The sequence below is a fragment of the Rhinolophus sinicus genome, linkage group LG05 (assembly GCF_036562045.2).
Source record: "Rhinolophus sinicus isolate RSC01 linkage group LG05, ASM3656204v1, whole genome shotgun sequence".
Classification (NCBI taxonomy): domain Eukaryota; kingdom Metazoa; phylum Chordata; class Mammalia; order Chiroptera; family Rhinolophidae; genus Rhinolophus; species Rhinolophus sinicus.
The window spans coordinates 80,892,279-80,908,108 of NC_133755.1; the positions used below are offsets into that span (position 1 = coordinate 80,892,279).

The 15,830-nt window shown below is 51.7% G+C and overlaps 3 protein-coding genes across 3 annotated transcripts; 2 read left to right on the forward strand and 1 right to left on the reverse strand.

Annotated features, from left to right (window-relative positions):
- The first annotated feature begins 37 nt into the window (after window positions 1-37).
- RPS18 (ribosomal protein S18) lies at window positions 38-4,723 on the forward strand. Its single transcript, XM_019738701.2, has 6 exons — window positions 38-150; window positions 629-727; window positions 4,018-4,104; window positions 4,185-4,286; window positions 4,392-4,483; window positions 4,607-4,723. The coding sequence occupies exons 1-6, from the start codon at window positions 148-150 to the stop codon at window positions 4,680-4,682; spliced, it is 459 nt and encodes a 152-aa protein (XP_019594260.1). The 5' UTR covers window positions 38-147; the 3' UTR covers window positions 4,683-4,723.
- A 532-nt stretch (window positions 4,724-5,255) lies between these two features.
- B3GALT4 (beta-1,3-galactosyltransferase 4) lies at window positions 5,256-6,990 on the forward strand. The gene is made up of 2 exons (XM_019738696.2): window positions 5,256-5,393; window positions 5,564-6,990. The coding sequence occupies exon 2, from the start codon at window positions 5,587-5,589 to the stop codon at window positions 6,739-6,741; it is 1,155 nt and encodes a 384-aa protein (XP_019594255.1). The 5' UTR covers window positions 5,256-5,393; window positions 5,564-5,586; the 3' UTR covers window positions 6,742-6,990.
- Window positions 6,991-7,270: 280 nt separating this feature from the next.
- Window positions 7,271-15,727, reverse strand: WDR46 (WD repeat domain 46). The gene is made up of 15 exons (XM_019738687.2): window positions 15,564-15,727; window positions 15,256-15,465; window positions 15,066-15,146; window positions 14,831-14,943; window positions 14,620-14,707; window positions 14,428-14,489; window positions 14,072-14,176; window positions 13,816-13,966; window positions 13,562-13,697; window positions 13,272-13,371; window positions 8,381-8,694; window positions 8,117-8,211; window positions 7,900-7,995; window positions 7,656-7,769; window positions 7,271-7,542 (listed from the first exon to the last, which is right to left on the reverse strand). The coding sequence occupies exons 1-15, from the start codon at window positions 15,630-15,632 to the stop codon at window positions 7,441-7,443; spliced, it is 1,836 nt and encodes a 611-aa protein (XP_019594246.1). The 5' UTR covers window positions 15,633-15,727; the 3' UTR covers window positions 7,271-7,440.
- Window positions 15,728-15,830: the final 103 nt, after the last annotated feature.

Consider the following 15,830-nt stretch of genomic DNA (forward strand, 5'->3'; position numbering starts at 1 on the left):
GTGTAGTCGACTAGGGCACAAACTGTTTCCGGAAGCGCTTCACTAAGGTAGTCCCGCCTCTTCCGCCTGATAACTATATAAGACTGTTACGTCACTACCGCTCTCTTTTCCACAGGAGGCCTACACGCCGCCACTGGGGCTGCAGCCATGGTAAGGCTCGAATCCGTCCGGGGATCCGGCGACATCCGAACCGGGGCAGGGAAGGTCTGCTATCAGGGGACCGAGAACACCCTTGTTTGGGGCCTGCAACTTTCTGTGTGGAACCTTGGATCGCGGCCCGGGAGGAACGACTAAAGACATCCAGTTCCGGGGAGTGGGGCCAGAGGAACAGTCACTCCCCGGGCGCTCAAAAACGGCGAAAGGCTTGGGCGCGTTTGGGGACCTCCGGCCTCCGCCACTCCGAGTGTACTTGTGGGAAAAGGCAGGAGATGAGTCCTCTCCCAGAGGTTGCATTTTCCCAAGTCCAAACACTTCATGTTCCTGCTGTCTGCAGGTCTAAGGAGTTTGCTGTGTTGTGAAAGCCTGACGAGGGACCATTGCTCCCTGTGTGACAAGTTGAACGTCCCTGTTTGAGGTTATGAGTTGATGGTCGTTCACGGTGTCTGCTTTCTCCCCCAATTTCTATCAGTCTCTAGTGATCCCTGAGAAGTTCCAGCACATTTTGCGAGTACTCAACACCAATATCGATGGGCGGCGGAAAATAGCCTTTGCCATCACTGCAATTAAGGTAAAGTAGGGTAAGGAGTGGAGAACATAAACTTAAGTTGTAAAGACTTAAGCTGTAAGTGAGGCAAGGTTGAGGAAACAAGTCCCAACCAAATCACTTCAGCTGCTGGGTGAAAAGAGAATGGCTAATACTCTTAACTCTTTTCCACATTTACCCCAAAAGGTAAGTAAGGAAAGCCAGCGAATGGTCTCAGGTCAAGCCAGAATACTTCACAAGGGGGATGGGCAGTGGGTTTGATTATCTACCTGAATATGCTAGAATTTTCCGGGACCACCATCTTGAGATCATCCTAGATTTGGTTTCTGCCCCACCTCCCTCACTGCATTATAACAGCAACCCTTCCCGTGAAATTTCTAAGCCCTGTAAATTGGATAACTGTACATCTTAAGGGGTGAGTAGAAATGCCAACAGATTCCACGTGTGAAGAAACCTGTAGTTGGGAGGTGGGAGGGGTGTCACTTCACTAGCAGGACATTTACCCCAAAGCCAGAAGTGGAAGTCATTGCCCCTTTCTGGTTGAAGCAGGAACCAAGTACCTGGCTCATGACATGAAATAAGTTGGTGACTGCAAGCTTGGGTATCTCCTTTCACCAACCTAATGAACTCTTGGCCTCCACATGGGTACATTCTTTTTTTTCCCTTTGCTGTTCTGAATAGGTGTAATTAGTAATGGAAATGGCTGCATGATTTCCTTTCCTACCAGTATGTGTACATTGGGTCAGGGATAGTCCTGTCTTGCTCACAGTCCCCAGCTTCTAGTGCATGGTAGGTGCTCATTCAGTGTTAGGGAAGGGATGGTACCAGGGGTGCTGTTGCCTGGCTTCAAATAATTTTGAAGGTAACTATGATATAGACAAGTTCATTCAAAACTGAATTCTAGCTTCATATCCCCTTGATTTTCAATTCTGTACTGTAGGAAGCACAACTTTGATTTGTTCTTCATTGGTATATAAGAAGATTGCTTCCTCCTGTTATGCTGTGAAACTAGTAAGGCAGGTTAAAATACAGTATCTTTTTCAAGGGTTGCCATGAGGCAGGGGAGATGGTGAATATAAAAGGTGATCGTGATTCATGGGAAGATTCTGTTAAATTCTGCCTCTTCAAAATTCATTGGTTTTGTATGTTATTTTAAATACGTGTCACGACTTCTGTGGTCAAAACAATTTAACCAAAGCAGTTTCAGGTACTGAATGAACATTGTGATAAGTCTCATATTACTGAGAAAGGTTACTCCTATAGATAAGTACTGAGGTTTTTGCTGATTTTGTTAAGAGCCAGCAAAGGCAGCTAGCTCTTCCTCTGGTGAGAGAACTAAAGCTTGGAGGTGGTCTTTTGTTAAGGATTCAGAATAGGGAAAGCTGCAGGGGGTAATGGCTGGCCAAGTGTGGGGAGAGGTACCTCAAAAGGTGGGGCTAAAGAAGTGGAAAGCAAGGTTAATGGGACAGGGAATGGTGAAGAATGGAAGTCGACACAAGCAGGAGAGGATGTTGAGAGGTAATAAAGATACTGCGAATAAGTTCTGATTGCTTTGTTTCCACTGGTAGACTTTTGCTGTGGTTATTTTAAGGCTGGCTGGTCTTCTGTTCTTCCTCTAAATCAATGATAATGGCCATCTGTGGATTATTTGGAAACATGGAAGGAGGGAGGTTGGAGTTGGTTACAATGACTGGGAAGTACCCACATAAGGAACGCTTCTCCTGCCAAAATGCCAGTGCCCCTGTGACACTGCTCTAAATTCAGAGTAATACTAAGTTGGTATCAGCTCTTCTATTCTGTAGTCCAGGCCCTTGGACTACAAAGATGATATGGGTCCCTTGTAGTATACTCTTCTGGGGGGAGAAAGTAGAGGTGGCCTTGGGGTAGAGAAAGGGGCATCTGGGATCTAACTTAGGAAATTGGTAAGCCATTATCTAGTCAGTAAACAGGGCTTTCAAAAAAAAGCTTGACAATTTTTCAAAAACTTGATTATGGAAAATTTTAAACATGTAAAAGTAAAGGAAGAAAATTATTAATTTAGACCCCGTGGATGTATCATCTAGCTAAAAAATTAGAACTCTTTAATCTACACTTTCTTATCCGCGCATATTTTAAAGTAAATCTCAGACAACACAGCATGTATTTAAATTTGAGAGGCTTAGACCCTAATCTCTTCTGAACCAACCTGATCATGTTTCCTAGGTCATTTTCTTACAGAGGAAATAACATCCCTTAATTTCCTGGGGCTATTGTAACAGGTTACCACAGACTTGACTTAAAACAACAGAATCATACTCTCAGTTCTAGAGGCCAGACATCCAAAATCAAGGTGTTGGCAGGGCCATGCTCCCTCTGAAGACTCTAGGAATCTCACTGCCTGTCCTGTCTTCTGGTGGTAACCAGCAATCCTTGGTGTTCCTGGTCTTAATAGCTACATCTTACAGCTCATAGCTCTGGTGTCTTGGCTTTTATCACATGGCCCTCCCTCTGTCTTTGTCCTCTCCTTTTGTAAGGACAGCAGTCATTAGGCCATCCCTAATCCAGTGTAACATTCTAACTGATCATCTTTTCAAAGGTTCTATTTTCGAATAAGGTCACATTCTGAGATACTGGATGGAAAGACGGTGAAGGTGGTGGGAGGACACTAACCCAGCCCACCGTCATTCACTGTCCGGATCTGGTTCATGAGCTCAGGTGTCAGGGAGTCACCAGTGTTGGTGTTTATGTGCCACCAGTGGATGCATTAGTTCCTTGAGTTTGATTTGTGCAGTTAGCTCCCTAGGGCCTGGTCATTTCTGAGTACTGACAAAATCGAGTTTATGGTCTCGGAATACTGATCAGGGGGCTGCAGTGGCCTGTCCAAAGAATTATGACCTTTAGAGATGGCAGGCAACTGACAGTCCTACCCTTTGGTGAACCCTGTTAATCAGAAGACCACCTGCTGCTTTGAGGGCCAGGCCCTTTGCCCTCCACAATGTGGGGCTCAGAAAGTGCCGCTCTCGGTTGCCACTAGTGTCTTAACAGCCAGCATTTATTGACAACTGTATATTCTGGGCAATGTGAAAGAAAAGATGGTGGTTTCAAGAGGCTGTCTATTCCCAGTTCTGTGGTCCAGCCCTGCTCCTGAACAAAAACTTTCTCCTTTCTGCTTAACGGTTAGGCTTCATATCTGAAAAGTGGGTGAGGCATGGGTGAGGTGGGAACGTATAAAGCACTAGGTTATAGGTTATTGCAGACTACCTTTGTGTGCCTTTTGGATAATGGGGTTATAAAGAAAACCAAAAAACAGACCTAATTCCAAAACCTCTCCTCAGGGTGTCGGGCGAAGGTATGCTCACGTGGTGTTGAGGAAAGCAGACATTGACCTCACCAAGAGGGCAGGAGAGCTCACTGAGGATGAGGTAGGACAAGGACAGGGAGCCGGGGGGCTGGGCCTGCCTCTGAGGGGCCGTCGGGGTCTGACCCTTGTCCTGCCTGCCAGGTGGAGCGTGTGATCACCATTATGCAGAACCCACGCCAGTACAAGATTCCAGACTGGTTCTTGAACAGACAGAAGGACGTGAAGGACGGCAAATACAGCCAGGTGTGTGTGGAGATGAGAGGTTAAAGGAAGGCGGGGTGGCCAGTTAGGATTGCTCATAGGCAGTTGGGGGTAAAACAAACATCCTTCACCCTCTTCTGAATCCAGGTCCTGGCCAATGGTCTGGACAACAAGCTCCGTGAAGACCTGGAGCGACTGAAGAAAATCCGGGCCCACAGAGGGCTGCGCCACTTCTGGGGGTGAGTCAGGGTGGGGTCTCCTCCCTTCCTGCCCCTAGACTCCCAGAGATTTCTCATGCTCTTTTCCTCAAACCTTTCCTGTAAAGAACATGACCTGTGACCCTTCTCTTTTCTCACTTGCAGACTTCGTGTTCGAGGCCAGCACACCAAGACCACCGGCCGCCGGGGCCGCACTGTGGGTGTGTCTAAGAAGAAATAGATCTGTAGGCCTTGTCTGTTAATAAATAGTTTATACACTTATGGCTTCCTTCATTGATTTTCTTCATGGGGACACTGATACGGAATGCTTATCAAGCAGGGCCCTGTTGGTCATTTCCCCTACTGACGTCCCCACCCAGCTGCCCAAACGTCCTAGGGTTTGATTAAAACAATGGTGTTCACTCCCTTCCCAATGGACTCTTCACTTAATGGTCCCCCACCCTCTAAGTAATGAGGAAGCTGCAGCCACCAACACAGCTTTGAGGAGCCCTACCAGCTTAACCTGGGGTTGAAATGCGGAGGGGCGTGGCTTGTGTAGCAGAGCCCCGCCAGTTGCTCCGGTGAGTCTTCGGGTTTTCAATGTGTTTCCAAAACATGGGGGTTGGGTGTGGGAAGGTGCAGATAACCTGACACGGAAGAGATGGCTCTCCTGCCGGGAGACGGAATGCGTGACTGGGGCGAGGCCTCTGCAGCCGAGGCACACTAGTCCAATCCGATGCCTGCGGGCCCCCGGGAAGGCCCCACTTCACGCCGATAGGTGTTCGCACGCCGCGCGGCAGCCAATCTTCCGGCTGGGAGGCTGGGAATGCGCGGCGCCACACCCTCCGGGGACGGGGCGGGGCTCCGCCGCGCAGGGCCAGGGGAGGTGGCTGATGCCGCGGCGGTCCACCGGCCATGGAGCCAACTTTCGCGGCGGCGGGGCAGCGACAAGGTAACCTCCCCGCAGCTCCGGCCGTCGTACCCGACCGAGCCACCTCCCGCGCCTCGGCACCTTGCGGCGCTGGTACCGCCCGCGCCCTCCGCTCGCCTGGCGGGGTAGGGGCCCGGGTCGCCGAGAGCTGGGCTCTGCGCCCTCCAACCGCCCTCCATCTTTCCCCCCAGGTCCCAACTGACTGCGCCACACCATGCCCCTCACCCTCTTCCGGCGCCTTCTCCTTGCCGCCCTGCTGCTAATGATTGTCTGGACCCTCTTCGGGCCCTCGGGCCTCGGGGAGGAGCTGCTGAGCCTCTCGCTTGCTTCCCTGCTCCCAGCCCCCGCCTCTCCAGGGCCGCCCCTGGCGCTGCCCCGCCTATTGATTCCCAACGAGAACGCGTGCGGTGGTCCTGCCGCCCCTCCCTTCCTGCTCATCCTGGTGTGCACGGCCCCGGAGAACCTGAACCAAAGAAACGCCATTCGGGCTTCGTGGGGCGGGCAGCGCAAGGCCCGAGGGCTCAGGGTGCAGACTCTCTTTCTCCTGGGAGAGCCGAGCGCGCGGCATCCTAGCTCCAGTTCCCACGAGAACCACCTGGCACAGGAATCAGCGGCCCAGGGGGACATCTTGCAGGCAGCCTTCCAGGACTCCTACCGCAACCTTACCCTCAAGACCCTGAGCGGGCTAACGTGGGCTGACAAACACTGCCCCATGGCCCGATACATCCTCAAGACCGACGATGACGTGTTTGTCAACGTCCCAGAACTGGTATCCGAGCTGGTCCGGCGAGGCGGCCGTTGGGAGCAATGGGAGAGAGGCGCGGAGCCCCACACAGAGGCTGAGGTTGGAGGGGACGAGTGGGAAGGAGGCGGCCCCACCTTGGAGAACCACCCTGTGCCTCTTTTGTACCTGGGCCGTGTGCACTGGTGGGTGCACCCCTCTCGGAAGCCAGGGGGCAAGCACCACATATCAGAGGAGCAGTGGCCTCCCACCTGGGGCCCCTTTCCACCCTATGCCTCGGGCACAGGGTACGTGCTGTCAGCTTCCGCTGTGCAGCTCATCCTCAAAGTGGCCAGCGGGGCACCTCCTCTGCCACTGGAGGATGTCTTTGTGGGGGTAAGTGCCCGACGGGGAGGCCTCACCCCAACCCACTGTGTCAAGCTGGCTGGCGCCACCCACTACCCCCTGGACCGGTGCTGCTATGGGAAGTTCCTGCTGACATCCCACAGGTTGGACCCCTGGAAGATGCAGGAAGCCTGGAAGCTGGTGGGCGGATCTGATGGGGAAAGGACTGCACCCTTCTGCTCCTGGCTCCAGGGAGCGCTGGGCATCCTGCGGTGTCGGGTAATAGCCTGGCTTCACAGCTGAGAGTACCTGGGCCATAGGAGGAGTGAGGATCTGAGGGTCCAGCCAGCACCCCCACAACCTCCCTCCCAGGCCCAAGGCAGGGGCCTGACAGGCTGCAGCTGATCCGTTTCCCCATACCAGATGCTCAGTCTGTCACTGGAGATGGCTGCCCCAAAGACGGTCATCAGGAAGAGCAAAACAATGCTGGGGTCATCCTCTCCAGCCATGGCAGGAAAGGGGCGCGAGCCCCTCAATAAACTTGTTTCTCTACCTCTTTGAGTGCAGTGTGGTCCTCACCAGGAGTCCCAGAACACAAACCTGGGGAGCCTGGAGAATGCCAAACCCTGCTGGATGGGAAGGACATCGTCAGGGAATTGGGACAGAGAGGACAACCTCTCTGAGGAGGAAGGTCCCTAAGAACAAGGCGAAGGCCACAGTAATCACGAGATGCGGGATGGGGTAGAGCAGGGACATCATGACCCCTTGGATCCTAGAGCAGCCCCATGCTGGGCAAAGGAAGGGGACAGGGCCACAGGACAATCCAGACACATTATCCAAAAAAAACCCACCTTTTTAATACCAACCCACCCTAGGAGCCAGCTGTCCACCCCACCCCGGGGTGGGAAAGGGGTATCTGCCCCCCCCAACCCCGGGATCAGGGTCATTTCACCACAGGTGACCTTGGGGAGAGACAGTTGCTAGACCACCCTGGAGCCTGGCTCAACGCACAAATCTGTCCAGGGCAGATGACCGGGTCCCCAGGGGCTTGACTGCCTTCTCTTGCTTCTGCGGCTGCTGCTCAAGACTCTGCCGGACTTTGTCCTGGGGTGGCGAGATGGATGAGATAAGAAGTGGCAGGATGGCAAGGCTAGAGGCACAAGCAAAAGGAGGGTGCAGCCGTGGAGGCCTGGCCCACTCCCCAAATGTTCCTTTACCCGGTGTTCCTCATCCATGACCTTCTTCTTCCTCTTCACCAGGCTTGCTGACGAGCTGCGGCCCTTCTGCTTTGGCTTTGGCTGGAAGGGAGCCTTGGCCTCTGGGTCATAGCCCTGGGGAAGGGGACAGGAGTGAAATCTGTAACAGCCTCAGAGATGGAACTGGCAGCACGCACCTGCTTTGCCACACTTTGGGGGACGTGCTGGGGGAGGAAGTGCCTGGGCACTCGGGACTGCTCCCTACCAGCCTCTCTATCCGTTCCTTCTTTTCCTGCTCCAAAGATATGACGTCAACTTCTGCCAGGGCTCGTGGATCCAGACAAATGAGCTCTGCAGGTACCTAGAGGTGTCACCAAGGGACAGGAAAGGGTAAGAAGGGTGATTCCCAAAGCCAGGGAGGCTGCTCAATCCCACTCTTCCCAAGACCCCGAGCCCCAAACCACATGCAGGCACGTTCTCACCTTCTCCAGCAGGGCCTTCACCTCCCACTCCTGGCGCTGCTTCCGGCTCCTGTATGGGTTACTCTCCAGGCCATCAAAGTTGGGCTCAGCAGCCCCTGGACAGAGGGAAGAGCACGGAGCCACAAATTAGAGCATGGAGCCGTAAGTTGGAGCCTAGTCCAGCACTGCGGCCTGACCAAGCCCCTTGCTCCTGGCTGTCTCAGGCCCACTCAAACTTCCATCCAGAAGTCATTTACTTTGAGCCCCATCCCCTGGACCACTCACCAGGGACCAGCATGCTGGTGATACCCCCACTGTGCCCCACTCCCAGCACGTCTTCAAAGGGGCAGAACTGAAGGCCATGCACGTGGCCTGAGAGCCGGTGGGTGAGGTAGGCCTGCTCCAGGGAGGGTGGGCTGGCCTTGCCCTGCCCTGCCCAAATGTTGACCACATCACCCATTCCTGCAGCCAACAGTCCCCGCTGGGAGAAGGCCAGGTGCCCCGCTCCCTGGGGCAGGGTCCGAGCGCTCAGAGGTTGGAATGTCCCTCGCAAGTCAAAGATCTTCAGCTGGTGATCCAAGCCAGAAGTGGCCATGTACCTGAGGGAAGAGGGGGGGATCAATAAACCTGTAGTAGGGTTACAGAGTGGGCCTGTGGCCAAGTCCTGGCATCAAGTCCTGGTTGGGGAGAAAAAGACTAATGATAGTAACCACTACCATCACACCTCTTGGTTACACATCACACGACTCTACTATTTTTATTTCCCTTTACAATGAGGAAACGGAAGCTCAGAGAAGAAATCAGGGTGAGTGGCAGAGCTAGAATTCAAGGCAGGCCTGTTTCTCTAGCATCTGGCCTCTAACCTACTCAAGACACATGAACCAAAGGGAGAACAGGACGTGCACCGAAATGTGATGTCCCTCTTACACACACACACAGCACGGCGACTCAGCCCAGAAGGACCAGGAAGGCTCGACTGCAGTGGTCAGGGCGGACTTTGTGGGAAAATTGGGGTATGAGCCATTCTGGGGAATTCTCAAAAACAGATGGATTCTCATCAGAGTGTGGAGATGGTGAGACAGAGGCAGAGGTTTGTTTGCAGGATTGGTGGGAAATACGGTCAGGAGGATAAGGAGGGGACAAACCGCAGGGACTCTCATGTCAGACTGAGGACCCAATGCCCCCAACATTGCTCTCTGGCAATGACAGGCCACAACTGAAGACTGCATGGACCTGGGAATCTCCTTAGGAGGTAATGAGTGACGTGCTAGAGGCCCTATCCCACCCCCTTTCTCTGAAGGAGGGAGGGCGAGCTGGTGACCAGCTCCTCTGAAGGAATCGTGCACTGCGTAAGTTATTTTCAGAGGTTGAAGTTTCTACCTATGTTCAAGTTGCTCCTCAGAGAGGGAGGCTGAAGGACCAGCCAGGCCAGAAGGCACATGTTTGCCAAAGGGTCGAGGACTCTTTTTAGCCTTGAGTAGAGACTTGCCCTGTGATGGGGCCAAACAGAGGCCCAGCTGGATAATTCTCCTGACAAGACATCAGACCCCCAACTCCACCAAAGGGAAAGGCTATCAGTGCAAACCAGGAATTACTGAGGGCTCCTGGGACCCAGAGTCACATCCTTCAGTGAACCAACAGCTCTGGGGCACATGCTGGCTTCTCTCCCCACACATACCCACCTTGGGGATCCCCTGCACAAATACCAGCTCACTGGCCAGATGGGCATCCGGGCCACACTACCATACTACGAAACTTATAAGAAATAGTTCAGCTTTGAGAATCCAATCCAACCCAATCCTAATGCAAGCTCCAGAAAGCCTCTTAAGGAAGACGGTAAACCTCATCCCTGGAACCCCTCCCTATGGCTTGTTGAGGCTCCTCAGGAGGACCAGAGAGAAGCTGGGGGGTACCTAGGCTCAAAGGCAGAGCTGGTCAGCATCTAAGTGTTGACCAAATTTCAGTGAACGAACTGATTAAGCCGGACACAGAACAGCTGACCCAGGCAGCCCAGGAAGGCAAACTACAGCTTAGGTCCAGTGGCCCACAGAAGGCAGAAAGCCCTGAGACAGGCCCCCCTACTCTCTTAGAGCCAGGTTGGCACAGATATGGAGCCAAAAGGGCGAAACCAAATCACTTGTCCCCAAAGATGTAACTCTGGTAGTCCAAGGGATCTGAGCCTCTGGAAGACTCAGAAATAAGTTGGTAGCTCTTGGGCTTTTCCTTTCCCTGATTTTCTTTAAAACAAATTAAAAATAGTTATATAGTTTATATTTAATGTAGATGATTCCCGAGCATCAGTGTAAAAGGAGGAAAGCAGCTTATGAGAAAGGTTATTCCAACAACACCTGCCAGGACTGACGGTGAGCACCATGTATGCCCTTGACTGAGACAGCCAAGGACGGAGAAAAACCGACCTTGGAGGGCCGTTCAGGGGAAAGCAGTCGGTCATGAATGGTAATAAGGTAATGCCACCAAACCAAATAGCAAGTAGCCTGGGCACCCAGGAAGCACTCAGCAGTGCTTTTGATTTCTGCTGTTCCCGGTGGCTGAAGAACACGGGGCCGTCTGTGTCAAAGAAGGTCAAATTGTGGATGGCAGGAAAATGGCAGAAAGGGAGCAGGCAGGGAGGAACCTTGAGAGTGGGATGTATGTATGATCCAGTGATGGACACATCAAGTCTGGGGTGACAGGAGACAACTAATTAGAAACTACGAGGTGATCAAATAATACAGTGAATGTTTATATTAAAAATACATATATTACACTAAAAGACACATTGCCATTAATCCTCCTCAAAATACTCCCCCTTGCTTTGAACACACTTATCCCACCATTCTTGCCACTTTCTGAAGCAGTTCTGGAAGTCCTCTTTCGTGAGTGTCTTTAGTTGCACTGTCATGGCTGCCTTGATGTCCTGAATCATTGTGACTTTGGGGAAGAGCCAGAAGTCGCACAGTGCCAGATCAGTGAATAAGGTGGATGAAGACACACTGTAATGTTTTTATTTGACAGAAATTGCCGTACCAGAAGCGATGTGTGACAGAGCATTGTCACAATGGAGGATGATTTATGGTACACTTTAAAATACACCTTCCCTCAACCGTAGCTCACACCCGACTGACTGCACCAAATAAGATGAAACTTGTCACACACTGTTACTAAGATTCGATGCTCCACTTCCCATATTGAAGATCCCTGCCTTTCTGTTGGATGGCACTCGGCAGCAGTATTCACTGTATCTTGTGATCACACCAGAAACGCTCCTTGTCACATATCGCTCCTGATACTGCAATTTCAATAAAAACATTACGGTGTGCCCTTATCCACCTTATTCACCAGATCTGGCACCACACGACTCCCAGCTCTTCCCCAAAGTCAAAATGACCATGAAAGGTAAACGTATTGAATCGATTCAGGACATCGAGGCAGCCATGACAGCACAACTAAAGACATGAAAAAGAACTTCCAGAACTGCTTCAGAAAGTGGCAAGAATGATGGGATAAGTGTGTTCAAAAAGAGGGGAGTATTTTGAGGGGGATTAATGGCTATGTGTCTTTTACTGTAACACTATTTTTTTTAATTTAAACATTCACCATATTTTCTAATCACACCTCATAAATGCACCACCTGGCCAATCATTCCCATAAACTAGTGCCACCTGTTTTTGTAAAAGTGGAACTAGAACACAACACCAGGGAAGGCCCAATGGCCAATTCATCCTTGCACCCCCAGAACTTTAGCGCAGAGCTCAGCCCACAGCAGGTGCCCAGTGAAGGCCTGACAAATGAAAGGAATTAGAGAAAAACACATGGAACTTGTGTGAAAAACTGTCTGCCAGATCCAGACACACATACAAATCAGACAGAACAGCTGTGAAATGCAAATACTCACAGAGAAGAACAGAAATTCAAAGCAGACCCTCCACTCCTACCCCTTGCACCACCAGGCAGACCTAAAGAGAATGATCCCCTTTAACGATGACGATGACACGTAGCTCTCCCTGTGCACTAGGAACCATGCTAACTTGCTGTAATGTCTACAGCATTAGCTTTATGAGCTCAGCCCAGGCCTTGGCAAACTACTGCCAAACAAATGCAGCCCACCACGTATTTCCGTACTGCCCACAAGCTAAGAATAGTTTTTACATTTTTAAGTGGTTGGAAAAAAAAAAAATCAAGATTATTTTGAGATACAGTGGTACCTCGGTTTTCAAATATAAACCATTCCGGAAGATAGTTCGAGTTCTGAAACATTTGAAAACAGCTGACAGCTAGGCATCAGGACCTTGCACTCAGCAGAAGCTGCGTGACATTGAAAACCCGAAGCATTTACTTCCGGGTTTATGGCATTTGTAAACTGAAATGTTCGTCAATGGAGACGTTCGAAAACCAAGGTACCACTGTATGAAAATTATATGAAATTCATATTTCAGTGTTCACAAATAGTTTTACTGGAACACAACCATGTTCATTTACTTATTCTGTGGCTGCTTTTGTGCTACAAGAGCACAGGAGACTGGTCAAGACAGACAGTGTGTGTGGCATCTGATCACAGTGCACTGCTGCCTGGTGCCCTACAAGTTGCAGTGACACTGTGATAACTTCACAGCACTTGAGCACCTCACAGACCACCTATCTCATTACCTGTCTGTGTGAAAAGATGTTTCCAATGGTAAAATATGCCAAGTCTCTCTACAGATCAGCATTAACAGATAAACATTTGCAGTCAAGTTTAATGATTTGGAACACTAACTTTAAACTTCAATTAAACAAAATGTTGTCCTCAAAACAGAGGAATCCAATTCTTCTCATTAGTAAACCTATACGTGAAAAATATTATACTCAATTATCATTATATATTTAATTTCATTGCTTAAAAGTTTATGTTTTCTCTCTCAGTTTTACCTCCTGGTGAGCAAAGCCTAAAATATTTACTATCTGGCTCTTTACAGAAAAACTTTGCTAACCCTTGAGCTAGACTCTCAAGTCCCCAGTCTCAGGGTGAGGAAAGTATGGCACACAGAGGTTAGGTATCGTTTCCACATTTACATGGCTGGTCAGTGGTGGCACCAGGACTTAAACACAGGCAGCATGACTGCAGGCTCTGTGCTCCTAAAGGCACATTGCCTTCCACACCGTCCTGCCCCGCTGTGACGCCCAAACAGTGACTTACGTGCCTGTAGAATCTACTGCCACAGCCCGGACCCCACCACGGTGACAGAGAATCTTTGCCAGTGGCTCCTTCATGGCTGGACTCCACAAGGACACAGTACCTGGAGGTCAGAGAGGACATAAAGTTACTAATGGAGCACTGAGGTGATTAAACCTATGATAGATGGGGCCTCAAGACCAGGAGGTAACAAGAGAGGAAAGTAAAGGGCAACTTTAAGGGATTCGTGAACTACAAATATAGAAAAACAGCAGGTGGGGATGGCCAGAGTCAAAGCTCAGCCAGGGACTGACCATTGCTATGTCCAAGATGGATGACGGCACTGTAAGGGTTCTGGGTCATGACATCGAGCCGTCCAGCCCGAGCATTCAGAGCTGCAATGATCTTCCCCACTGACACATCCAGGTAGGTCAGAAACCCTGTCTCTGACTGTGAGAGAGAGAGAGCATGAGTCCTGACTGCCCTCTGTCCTCCCTCTACCAAGGTCCCAGAGGAAAAGCAGTCTTCCCAGGGGCTGCCACCCAGCCCGTGCTGCACAGCCACTCACAGCTGTGGCCAGGAGGAAGTGGAAAGGCAGGAACTCGAGCCGTGTGACGCGGTCACAACGGCGGAGGCAGTGGAGCTCAATGCCCTGGTTGTCATAGATGTGAAGCCAGCGGTTCTGAGCAACAGCAAGCAGCGCCTCAGAATGCAGAAACCTGGGGGTGGGGACGAGTGGCTCAATGGGAAAGGGGGTCATGTCGTCATTCAATCAGGAATGAACTGTCTCATGCCCACTGACCGCTGACAGAGAGGCTACTGACCGGATGTCCCGCACCGCCTCCATGACGTTGATCTCGCACATGAGCTTCTTTGTCACCCAGTCAAGGGCGGCCACATGACCCCGGCGCCCTCCAAAAGCCAGGTGTCTGTTGGAGGTGGGGAACAAGCAGCGTGTCAATGCAGGGGAGCACCCTCACCATTTGAGGGCCCCATGCCAGCCCCTCCTCTCCAGGTGACAGGAGAGATGTCACTATATATGCTCACCCTCACATGCAAGCAGATCACCAGACACCAGACACTCCCCACATCCACAACTCACACAGGCACTGGTATGGCTGACGTGGTTAAGGAACCATGATCACATCCCAGTTCCAGAGTCACTGGAATTCAACCTTACCTCCCAGTTCGAGAGTAATTCAGCCTATAAGGTCCAAACTGCCGCAAGTTCAAGTCAAAGTGCTGGGAAAGGAAAGAATTTTAAAAAAGAGAAAACTGGCTCACCTCAGTAATTCCCTCTTCTGGTCCCCACTTCCTTCTTGCTCTGCACCACCAATCAACTCCTCGGCCCCTTTCCCACCCTCAGGCTCACCTTGGCTGCACTTGCAATGTCCACAGCCTCCACAATATCCGTCTGGAGTATCTTTGCTGTGTCCTCCCCATCCTCCCCTTCCAGAAACCTGCAAGTGAGTGTAAGGGCTGCAGTAAAGCTTTTGAATATGAAGTGAGTGTACCAACAGTAAAAAGAGAAAGGACAGTCCCATAAGGCAGGGCTGGGGAGGCGCCGATTAAGGGCCACTCACCCAGGTTCCTCAGCAAGCAGCAGCTCAGAACGAGCGGCTTTCACACTTATTTCCTCTTCCTGAGCTTCAGCCACCTCAAGTCGACTTCGGGTTTTGGATTTAGAACATGGCAGCTATAACATTGTTGGTGGGGGAAGGGTGGATATGTGGGGTCGCAGCAGAACCACCTGGTCCCGCATCCTTCCAATTCCTCCAGACACTCCCTGTCTGACCCCACTTTCAGGCTGGTCCTCACCTTTTTGGATTTGTCAGTGCGACGGAACTTCTGAGCCACCTCCACAGGGACGGGGGCGGGGCCTGGGAATGGGTCCTGGGCCTGGGACAGGGAGGAGGCAATTCGCAGACAGGCTCGAGTTGACCCCAACCTTCACACTCTCAAAGCACAGGCCGACTTGCCCTGCCACCCTATCCGATCCCAGGCTCACCCCGGACAAGATCTGCTGCGGCTCCGGATTCCTCCATTCTAGGGATTTCTTCGGGACCTGGGGCTTCTTGGAGATGCGAGACTTCTTTGGGGTGCGAGTGTTCTTTGGCCTCTGGGGACGGAGCTCTCGATTCCTCTTCTTACGAGGGGGCCCTGGAGAGGCTCCCGCCGCGATCGGAGTGGTCTCTTCCTCCCAGTATCGCCGCGGTTTCTAGGGGGCAGATCAGGAGCCCTGATGCTCCGCTGGCCGTGCCCCGCCCCTCCGACCTCGCAGCTGAAAACTCCCTTCCACCCCAGGGATAGCTCTACCTTCTTCTTGGCCTGAAGTTTGTCCTTCTTGGGCGGGACATCCCTGCCTGGCTGGGGGGCTGTCTCCATCTAGCCCACCAAAAGGACGATCCACGTGCAAACTCTTCTCAGCTGTCCCGCAGCCTGACTGGGACCTCCCGGAAGCCCTCTGACCCTTATCCAATCAGAGCTGTACCAGGTCTGAAGCCTTCTAAATGCCATCTTGAAAGAGGGCGCGCTCTCCACCGAGAGGCGGAGCGGGCCTTGGCCCCGCCCCCCACAGCGGTA